At 41.5% G+C, this 11,618-nt stretch overlaps 2 protein-coding genes across 2 annotated transcripts; both read right to left on the reverse strand.

Moving 5' to 3' along the window:
• Position 1: 1 nt before the first annotated feature.
• Positions 2 to 1,784, reverse strand: LOC109485861 (leucine-rich repeat and immunoglobulin-like domain-containing nogo receptor-interacting protein 1). The gene is made up of 2 exons (XM_019789531.1): positions 1,575 to 1,784; positions 2 to 1,111 (listed from the first exon to the last, which is right to left on the reverse strand). The coding sequence occupies exons 1-2, from the start codon at positions 1,782 to 1,784 to the stop codon at positions 2 to 4; spliced, it is 1,320 nt and encodes a 439-aa protein (XP_019645090.1).
• Positions 1,785 to 7,822: 6,038 nt separating this feature from the next.
• LOC109485945 (rRNA-processing protein UTP23 homolog) lies at positions 7,823 to 11,506 on the reverse strand. Its single transcript, XM_019789648.1, has 5 exons — positions 11,439 to 11,506; positions 10,479 to 10,617; positions 10,050 to 10,286; positions 9,580 to 9,711; positions 7,823 to 9,198 (listed from the first exon to the last, which is right to left on the reverse strand). Exons 2-5 carry the CDS (start codon positions 10,602 to 10,604, stop codon positions 8,959 to 8,961), a joined length of 735 nt encoding a protein of 244 aa, XP_019645207.1. The 5' UTR covers positions 10,605 to 10,617; positions 11,439 to 11,506; the 3' UTR covers positions 7,823 to 8,958.
• Between the last annotated feature and the right edge of the window lie 112 nt (positions 11,507 to 11,618).

Raw genomic sequence — 11,618 nt, forward strand, 5'->3', positions numbered from 1 at the left:
TTTAGCACCTGCTCTCAGCGACAATAAATTCATTTGGTGGCACCTGCTCAAGTTTCATGCCAGCCAGCCGTTTTGGCTTGGAGCATGTTATGTCTTCTTTACTAGTCACACGGACTTTCTCTTCCCCTGTCAGAAACTCAGTCAGCCACTTCAAACCACAGTCACATGACCACGGATTGTTCTCCATGGAGACCACCCTGAGATACCCCCCGCTTAGAGTGGATTTGTCCAAACTTGTGAGGTTGCACCTGTCCATACTGAGCATTTTCAGCTTCGGCACGTACAGCATTGCGTCCTGATGAATTTTACTCAGTCTTCGATTCCCAGACAGCGACAGAAATTCTAAATTTGGCACGTTCAAGAAGAATGTCCTGCTGATTGTGACCAACCCCGGAATAGCTCCAATGTGGAGAAGTTTCAGTTCCCCCAGACCTTCAAACGACTGTGGAGTTAGCATTCTGACAGGGTTCCCGTTGAAGTACAGGTTTTCCAGCCACGTCACACGCTTAACTGCCATCGGTATGTCACGGAAGCGATTAAAACTCAAACTTATGCTCTTCAAGTTCTTATTATACCGGAAGAGGTCCTCCGGCAAGTCCCGTAACTTGTTCATGTCCATAGAGATTCCCCACAACTTCTGTGAACCGTATATGAGATCGCGATCCACTCTTCTAATACTCATATCGAACAGCTCAATGTACTCCACGTTATACAGATATGCAAACAAGCCGCGTGGGACAGTTTTCTGTGGCATCCTCCCGTACAGACGTAACAAGCGCAGTGTGGTGATGTGCAGGGCTGATGAGGGAAGGGGAGCCCTAGGGTTGTCGTACTTCATTACAAGGCTCTGTAGGTTTCGTAGGTAGTAGAATGCATCCAGCTCCACTGAGTAGATACGGTTCCCTGCCAGGTCGAGGTACTTAAGCCTGCTGAGATGCTGGAACATGGAGCGAGAGATGACGCCGAAGTCGTTGTTGGCCAGGTACAGTTTTCCCAGGTTGTACAGACCCAGGAAGGAGAACTGTGTGATCCCTCCCTCTGTCAGCATGTTCTTGTTGAGGTTGAGTTCTTCTAGCCTGTCCATCTTACTAAAGATAAAGTCTGGAACACTCTGTGTTGGGGAAACAGGCAAAAAATTTAAAATGTAGACTAACATGCATAGTATACACACAGTATAGACCCTGAGCCTTTTGAAAAAAAGTTCTTTTACTCTACAAGGTAACTGAAAACCAGTTAGGCTGTTTAAAAAAAAACGTTTTCAACCGTACTGTAAATAGTACAAAACAGTTGCAAAATGAGCAAATATATACCGTAAGTTGCAAAAATAATATTGTAAAACGATACCAATGTCATAGAATGCCAATCAAATGAAAAAGACGAAAATGTTAGGAACTGAATTTGAATAGTAGATTATTCGCCATACAATACTCTGTGTCATTTGTTCCACCTTCTGAACCACGTAGATTTCATAATGAAAGCAACTTTTTTGCCAAACTTTTTCTATTCGCACGCTCGCATCTGTTTTGGGGTTCCCAGAGGATGTCATCCATATAATCAAATCAACATGGCCTTACCTTTATGTTATTGTTGCTGTAGTCCAGTTGTTTTGTGCTTTGAGGTAGGTGCGGTGAGATTTCCCTGATGTTCTTCCTTCTACAGCTGACGTGAGGGAGGAACTTGTAACACAGACAGCGAGGCGGACACCTATGGGGCCCTGCCTTGTCCTGACATAGCACAGCGGAGACAAGCAAGAGCACCGTCGGTAGTCTCGTTCCCAACCTCATGTTTGGGCTGCAGTTTGATAAAGACAAATTGTGGGTTACATGGTTTTCCATTTCAGTTTGCGATCGATATCGTACGGCGATCTTACGACATATGTAGTGTCCTTACTCTTGTTTTCATGTGTATAAATACTTCCTACTACCACGTTTGGGTGTACAGCGGCAGCGCTTTAAAACAGTTGTAGTATATACAGACGGACAGACGGTTTCATCTGGCATGGCTTTTCTCACAGGCGTGTGTCCAAGCCACGGGGCAAGAGAGCAAGGACACGTGGCGACCCGTATTAAATCCAGCCGCACTCAATCATCAAACATAAGTTGATTTGTCAACAATTGACGAAGACATGATACGTGTAGTAATTGCAACGATTTCCTGACTGCGTGTCTCTGTGACACGCGTTTTGATCCGGTTCCTATCCTTCACGTCAAACCAAAATAAAGAAAAATTCGCGTTCCTTAATTTTCAAAAGCAAGATCTCTTACAAGCCATTCGCTAATTTTACGAGACGGCCCATAAGTAGTAATTAGTTCACATTAGGTCTCTTAAATGCGTCATAGCATTTTGCATTAAATCACTTTTGAAAGATCTATCAGAAACGTTATTAGATCAAATGGAATTTTTAAAAAGAATAACAAATCCTATTACACACATTCTCATGCCTTTCATAGTTTTTTAGCCGGCTGATAGGTTCAAAGTCAGCCTTCGCCGTCAAGTGGGCCAGGTCACCTTCAGCCAAGTTTTCTTGACCTCGACATTTTTGTATTTGACCGTTGACCGTCGGAACACCTACCTGTGGACGATGCTCCTCCTGTAACAGTGTTAACTGACCATGCTAAATGCTCGCCCCTTTCGGTTTTTACACTCCTTATACATCTAAGATTTTGAGAACAGTTGACTTTACACCTATCTTCTATCCTGGTTGCATGTTGGGTAACTTTCTAGACTTCCAGAAGCTTTCAGTCAAGGATGTATAAAAAACACCACGCAGAAACAGAATCGAATTTTTACGTACCTCATTCGAGGATTCCAGATTTACTTGAACGATGGTACAGAAATTTCCCAAGCAACAGGATTTTCACCCAAACTATTTCAGTGGACCGTCTGAAAACTATTTAAAGCCTGTACCCCGTGGCTAATGCCTCTCGCAAATCAGCCAAGCTATGTACCGATCAGTCTTTCGTCGCTGTATTAAAACAGCGGATACAGCGGATGTTCAAAGTCTCCAAACACTCACACAAATGTCGTCGCTCACGTGCCCGACTGACCCTGATGATTACTGAAACAGATCATAGGTGAAGAAACCGAAACACACAGGGCACAAAGCACGCTTGAAGTTTGGGCTTGGTTTATTTTCCATAAGAGCCTTTGAATGGCAAAGATTGTCCTTGTCATTTGTAGCGGGTATTCGTGCTGGGGCGGACTGCGGGGTATTGCGTCCAAGGTTCACAGGGAGGAGGTAAAGACAAAGGCTTATGACAAGTTCAATTTCATGCGCTATGATAGACTAATGAAGAGGGAATATTCGCAGAACACGGTATAGAAGGGAATAAGAAAATAAAACAGCTTTGATTTCCCCTATCTGACTTAGCTATAGTGACATGGTAATATACATACACAGGTATAAAGTGTTAACTAACATACAGTAGTTATTTGCTCATTTGTTGTGCGTACGATTAGATTTTCTTGTTAGAATTCTTGTGCGGACTATATTTTCTTTAATCTTTACACCTACAGCTAATTCGTCCAGGTACGACCCTCGAATAACTCAGAAACTCCCACAATAGTTTCTGTCTGACCATGACTAGGATGTACATGCATATAATTTTTGACGCATTTATAGGAGTTTAGCCAGATCTTTATTGGCCTTGACGTAGTGATCGCTTAAACAGACACACCTGTTGGGATTGCTGGCAAGATCGCCAGACAGTACATACACATTACCGGAGATTGTGATAGCTCTCAAAAAATTCGAAGCTTCGACCACTATCGAAACATTACAACAGGTAGTCCCTACGATCGAGAACTCTCTTGGACCATCGATAGTCACACTTTAAAGGAAATCTAATTATGATTTATATAGTGTGACTACTTGGACCATTGGATTTAATCCCCTTTCTTTCGACGACGAGTTTTTGGTCAGTGACCGTGCGTCTTTATAGCACCGTGACAACTGGATATAGCCGGAAGCTATGAGATTTACGGTTTGGCAAAATAGAATTAACTGTTCATAACAACTGACTGAAGCACCTTACTCGTACACCATACCTGGTCATACCTTACTTAAACTTAAGCTTAGTTAGCGCCATTGTCTACTACCTTACCACTTCGGCTGCCACGTGGCACTATTCACGTTCATTGAACAGTTGCAAAAGCACGAACTTAATGATCTTACCTTTGCTGTGTAATCGACTGGAAATATCGGATGCACCTCTTCTTCGGAGCTGAAAAAGGCAATGAACTCACGCTGGGTCCCAAGACGCTATTTGAATAGCAAATGATTTATCATGTGTTGAGCCAATGTCTAGCTAGACGACAGACGGAACTCCCCACAAGAACGCCTCTGCACCGTACATACCGACGGTTCCTTAGTAACCATATGAAAAATATACACGGCACGATTCTGTGGCATGTCGATAGCTCCCAGACCTTTTTATGGTGACCTCAAAAATCTTTATTTACCCTTATGAAACCCACTCGCAGTTTCCCCCGGAATGCCATATGCCTTGTCCCAGTTACGGAGCGACACTGCCAGGTCTCGGTTGCTGTTGGCACAGTTTCCAATGGGATCCAGATTGACTCGGTCAGTCGGCGGTTGGTTCGTCATTGTTGCCAATAGGGGAGGAGAAGTGTGAAGGGCGAGATCATATTTACACAGTGTGTAGAATAACCGCACGCGCCTCCTACTGTGATACGAGAAACAGTTTTTGAGCGCTCCATTCCAGGGAGGTGTAACCTGAGCTCCTCGCTTTACAGAGTCAGTTACGAAATAGGCCCTGTCACATTTGTCGTACGATTGTTGTACGATCAAACTAAAGGCATTCTTGGGATACGGTCGTGCATGTGCCGTACAAAATTTAGCTGCCTTGGTATGAAAAAAAAGCAATCTTAGGTTGTGAGTGGTTGGCTCTATCAATTGACAAATGGCAATTCGAAGACAAAAGCCTAAATACAACCGCGCCGCGTAACTAGCGGATCGGGACTACCAAAAGGTCTTTCATCCATCAACATGAAATCCAGAACAGATCGGTCCTTAAGGTCTACCTTTCACTGCAGTGGGGACATTTCTAGACATCAGTAACACAACAGCTAGTCCTCCCTCCGTGACCTCATGCGACTCGTGAGAGGAAACTTCAGCAAACATCACTTCCTTCCTCTGGCCAAATCGCTATAGCAGATACAGGTGCGAAATACCCGTGTTGAAAAGATGACGCGGGAAACACTGAATGTGAATCAACAGTCAGTTTGAAAACCATATCCACAGGAACTCACTTAACGATACATGACAGAAAGGGCATTCGTTCATCAAACGTACGTACATCGATAAAATCATCATCACAGTGACAGCCCCGTTGACAGAAGACTACTAGTACTAGCAACGAAGGCTTTTAACTGGTGTTTGATAAAGGGTACCGATTTTTCAAAAGGGGCTTAGGCAGAAAATGTTTGAAACATTTTTCACGCGTATATGTAACATTATGTCTTCTGTTTGTCATGGTCGAGACGGAACTTCGAATTCCGTAATATCTCAAGACTTGAGATATTACGGAATTCGAAGTTGAGACTTGAGACTCAAGTTCATGATCAACTTTCAGTACTTTTATCGATCCAGTGTTGACTGTGTACAAGGTATATGTAGGAACCAGGAGGCAACTGATATTCTGAATATTAACTTATGTCTTAAGTGTACTTTGTATGAATTATCAAAATTCTGAAGTTAACACTGAGATGTAGGAAAACGAATACCTCAGAGGGAGCAAGTTAAAAATAGAATCAAAGAACGTAAGGATAGTCAAATTGGGTCAACAGGTCACGACTCGACCACGCGGAGGTATAGTCATGACTCATGTCATGTACCGTAGGTTGCGGCCAACAGCAAGACAACAGTCCGATCATGATAGTCCCAATTAATCAATATTAACAGTTCATCGCCCAATGACAACATGGAATTATCGGTTGAGAGAGTGGCTGCATGCATGCGCATGTTAAATATCTGCATTTTTATGCTTCATTTTGCCTATAACGTTATATACGTTTATATGTAGGAGGGTGGGTGGGGCTACATAGAATCGGTATATTACACGATATGGAACCGTGTCTAGTACTCCTTGGCACTTCATCGATCTCCGGTCTCTGAGTCGACTTGTTTGGAAGGCTGACCTTTAAACAAAGTGAACCATCCACGTAGGTGGTTCCATTGGACCAAAGCAGCGACCTTCGGACACGTCAGTCACCTGTGTGCCTTCAGCCCACTCTTTTCAAAACATATTCAACCCAAGTGGTCACCAGATGCACTTTAGGCTTACGAGACAACCCCTTGTAATAACCCCTTCTACTCGAGGCGCTAGGCCGCTAGGCCGCTGAGCGACCAAAGATTTGACAGATCACTTTGCGATTTCATAGGCAAAGACTAGCCTCCTTCACAGACTTGTAGGGCTCGGCGTTACTTTTTTTCGGTGAGCGGCGCGAGTTATGCCGTGGAGGGACGATAAGGTCGCCGAGTGAGTTTTGCCGGGGAGAGACGGTTTCGCTGCCCGTCTCTCCCCAGCAAAACTCCCTGGGCGACGACCCTATCGTCCCTCCACGGCATAACTCGCGCCGCTCACCGAAAAAAAATTAACCGCAGCCTACAAGTCTGCGAAGGAGGCTAGGCAAAGACGATACTTTTGCGTCGTGCATCATACAGCAACTATAAAATCATGGGTCACACAAACCCGCTGTATCTTATTCGCTCGAGGTCTGCGATTGCTATCTGACGGAAAGGGAGGTGAAGATAGCGCAATATTTATTTATTTATTTATTGAAAATGCAACAAGACATTACACTGACTCTCAAGGCAGCAAAGCTGATGTTAGAGAGTCAACACATAAGGACAAAACATATAGGGCACATAATATCAACAGTGTGAAATTACAAAAAAAAACTAGAAAGGCCAATATTTGCTTTGGAGCAAATACAGCGATGGGTTCACCACATTTTACGACATGGCAGGGAAAGAATGAGAAACACAAGGGAAAACAATGATTTACATTGATATAACTATAATATGAAGTAACATACGACTAAAACAACAGTTGGATAGCTATTCCCTATTTTATTGGTTAGGATTTTTAATTGCATAATGCAAACTGTTGATTTTCAAAATAAAAATAACGTTCATGCCCCGCATTCCAATGCTGGAGCAGGAAAGCTTGAAATACCTACCAAAACACTTGAATACAGACATACTGTCAGTATGGAAATGCTCTGTGCAGGTGTTAATCAAGTTAAATCCCAACAGCCAATCAGCAAGAAGAATAGAGGAAAGCTGCATGCCTATTGGTTGATGCCCTGCATTCCATTGTGATGACTCATACCCAAACGTGGTAAACATGGCACACTAACACAGTAATACATTTGCTATAACACAGCCAAAAAACTCAAATAAAACCATTCTAAAAGCCTGTATCACAAAAATTTAAAAAACGCCTAGGGGTATTTGCCCACTGTACCTCCATACCAAATTTCAGGACCTTAGGCCCTAAAATGAAGAAGCTGAATCCATTTAAAAAATGGCAGGAGAAGAAGAAGGAGGAGGAGAAGAAACACCAGAAAAAGCAGTATGGTTTCATTCGTGGTGTGGTGAACCCATAATGATCATAAGAACCTATATCATTCCAATTAGCCGAGTAAATATATGTACACATCTAAAATAACACATTTGGAGGTCAGAGGTCGATAAAATAAGTCACAGTCAGACTACCTTATATGAGAAAAAAAAGGATACTAAATAACAAGGTTTTACCGCAATATTTTACCGTACTAGCGACAAAATAAGCACAGAGAAGTTTTAACCATTTATTTGTATAGCCAAAAGCAACATAATAAAATTCAAAGATGAAGTAAGACAAAGTTCAGAAACGCTTTTGGATTAGAGTATCTCAAACCTTCTACTCTTACATTTGGCTGTGGTTTGGAAGAGAATCAGTGTTTGGCTACAGTACATGTGGTTTGGAAGTGAATCAACAATTTGAACACCACAGCTCCCTGTAGGCACAAACTTGCCCTGGAGGTCAGTGACCTTGACCCAGTTGGTGGAGATGAGTCACGGTTTCGTCTAGCCTACTTCCGAACTGATGGTGTAAAACACGGGCTTGTCCTTATATTAACATCTCTTTCTGACATGACGTTTAAGAATTACTGCTCCATGCCAACTTCAACATGTCCTTTGAGTATGCGGTACTGTGAGACTCTGGCTGAGAGTGTGCCAATTCAATATACTCATGCCAAAATGTAACATCTTTGGATCGGTGCCTCTGGTGGGATATCACCAGGTGTTCACTGCTGAGAAAACTGGTGGAACAGGTCCAGACCACAACAAGAATGAAGGAGCCATTTTCTATCACTCGACAGTGTGCCCAGACTCCCACAAAAATGTGACCCACTGATATTTCATGTTGTTAGTTTTGGCATGTCATACAGCTATGGGTATGTAAGGTTGAGTATGTCTGCATGAGATCTTGAAAAGAAATGGGGTTTAAAATGAAGCTTGACAAGAAACTAATATTATGTGTCCAACTTCATTCTGAAATTGTATATGAATTAAAATCTTCCAGTTGATCAATCAGTTATTAAAGTAATAATTATTTGCCACTATTATTATTCCACTTGAGTGAAATGCATCCTTTTTAATGAGATCAACCTTATCTAGCAGATCCTTACCCTTAAACACATATTGCCATGTAAAGCATCCCTACAGTCCCTCCATTTGATTCTGTGGTGGTTACATTTTGTGGTAGGAGAAAAAAAATTGCAATGTTTTAAATTCACACTTGAAACAATTCGGTATTGCAGTAGATATACAAGGAATGCATACATGCATATCTTGATATTTGCAGTGGCATTGGTAATGGAGAGGTCACCATGAAAGCTGTGGTAGTAAAACCACAGCAAAAGTTTCTATATTTACAGTAAATAAGGTTATACAGTTGGCATGACACTTGTAGCTGGTTTCTTTCCCTTTCTTTTTCTTTTCCTCTTCCTTTTCCCGGCAGTCTGTCCACTTTTCTGATCCCCAGTGTCTGATGTTTTCTGTTTCTTGGGTTTGCACGACAGAGGGTTTGGTGCTTTGGGTCTTTTTCGCTTTTTCTTTTGCTGCACTGTTGTTGGTTCATCTTTCATAGCTTTCAACACAGATGCTTCATGTTCCGATAAACCAATCTGTAACAGAAAATGAAGCATGTTAATATCTTACTAAACACAGCACGTTGTACTTGTCTATGTAATACTTTGATGAGACAATTTATAATGGTAAAGCAAACATATAAATATTGTATCATTACCTAAAAGAAATGGCAATGATTTGAATTCTGCACTGGCTGTAGACTATCTATTTTGGAATGAACTTTGGCTCAGCCAACTGACATTGATATTGATGATTCTGCAAGACTTGCTACTATCTGGTTTATTACAGAAACATCTATAAACCAAGTTCATTATTAAACTTTTTAAAACAAATTCGAAAGGCTGTATTTCTACAAAGAAATAAAAAAAGGCCATTGCTTTAATTTCCATATCTATGACATATGTCTATTGACATACCTTAGTGTCCTGTAATCCTTCAGCTTTAGCCACTGATCTAGCTGAGGGTCTGTCCAGTACTGGTGTGGCTTTGTTTAGGTACAGCAGTGGCACTGCTGGGATGTTCTTCAGTTTCTGTGTCAGCAGAGGGTCCTGATTTGTGATGAGAAAAGGGGAAACATGTATCTGTTTGTGTTACAAAAGCAATATGGCATATGAAAGCCCAATGATAGATTACACTTACAGTGTACATACTGATCATAGAAAGTAATTAATCAAAGTAACAAGAATAACAAGCAGCAGCATTTATTCAGATACTTTTCTGTGGATATGCATCAGTTTCTTACTATTGATATAGCTACATCATGTGATTGTAACTGTAAAGACTAACAATGTATTGATTTTGGCTGATTTTGGCATTCAACATTTCAACCAAATATGGCAATATTTGTACACCTGCTTCAGTGAGTAGATGTACCTCATCTACGAACCTGGGTTGCAACAAAGTAGTGCTGTTCATTGTGGGGCTTTACGAGACTCAGCAGACAGTCAGCGGCTGGCACTGGTGCTCCCTTGTGGCCACACTTCCTGGGTTTGAACCGCTTGGCAACAAGGAAAGCTCCGTACATCAGTTGTCCGAAGGCCTCCAGCTCGGCCAGGACACAAGAGGTGGTCAGCAGTTGGACATTACCCTCCAGGTACTTGGGAAGCTGTTCCTTTATGTCAACCTATGTTTCAAGAGATATCAGTAAGACATAAAACATAAACTGTCAGCACCAAATGATCATGAGTCACTCAGTCCCAAAGAGAATTAGGTGTATATATACTGTGTTACAAAGGTGATAATATGTAGAGCTGAACCTCCTTCTTTAAGGTTAGGACTGTCTTACTTTTTCAAGCAAATTTGGAGCTCACTATACCTTAAACTGTAGAGCTGCCTTGCAGAAAGTTCCATCTATCAGCACCTGGTATGGCTCGTTGTAACTGAAATTGTTCTTGTAAAAACTCAGGACATGACGAACGTTCTTCTGTCTCTTGACCTTCATGACCTACAAATACCTGAACAAAAGGATAAGGTCAATTCTTAACAATATAACCTCAATTAACATTTATCCGCCAAGTTACAACTTACATGTATCTGCCGCGCCACTTTGAAAAACTTGAGACCAAGGTGTATCCCCAGGTATGCATGTAGTAAAATCTGTACATTTTACTAGTTAGATGTTTCTTTGGAGATAAATTTAGATGCATTCTTTTGGGTGGCTGATATAAGTGACATTGCAGAATTATAGTAGAATCTACTAGATGCTGTATAGTGTTATCTATTAGTATTAATATCAGCTGAGACTTTCAAAGTTTTAATATGCAACCGATCATACACAAGCTTTGTGTGTCCAAATCCCTATCAACTTATTACCTTGCATACCATAGAACATATAAATTTAGCTGATTTATTTTTATTCTCAGGAGTCAAATTGCTTTTCAGCGAGCTGTGGAAACTCTCCACTCCTACTATAATAAATCAGCAAGGGCATGCAATATTTTCGTTTTACCAATTTCCTTACACTTTTGCCAGATGCTTATCGTGCAGTGCTTTCATCAACATTCTGCAGTAACCTTTAAAAGTTAAGTGGAGGAAAAGGTTTTAGGAACTTCCATGTTGACATGTAGCAGCCCGCAGCTGGTTTTTGAGGGAGGGGGGCAGTAGTGTAAGTAGGGTTAGTTAGTAAGAACATCATGCCTTACGGTGCGAAACCCACTTTCAGCTAAAGCATAATACTTTCACATACAGCTTAGATCGTAATGAGTAGTTGGGCAAGTGGTTGTGAACATATTCAACCTAAAAACAACATTTCTGAAAAGAACACAAGCAAACATACAAGAACTTCCCAAGGATCGCGCGTGCAGCACGTTGCTTTCTCGCAAGTTGGTCACAAATACAGCCTTACATTAGAGCCAGCAAGATTCGCATCAATGTTTTATTCATTAACAATAAAAACATCAATTGAAAGCATTAACTACAACTATAACTATTGTTAGTATGTAGAAAAAATATTATA

The sequence above is a fragment of the Branchiostoma belcheri genome, unplaced genomic scaffold (assembly GCF_001625305.1).
Source record: "Branchiostoma belcheri isolate BF01 breed outbred unplaced genomic scaffold, Haploidv18h27 scaffold79, whole genome shotgun sequence".
In the NCBI taxonomy this organism is placed as follows: Eukaryota; Metazoa; Chordata; class Leptocardii; order Amphioxiformes; family Branchiostomatidae; genus Branchiostoma; species Branchiostoma belcheri.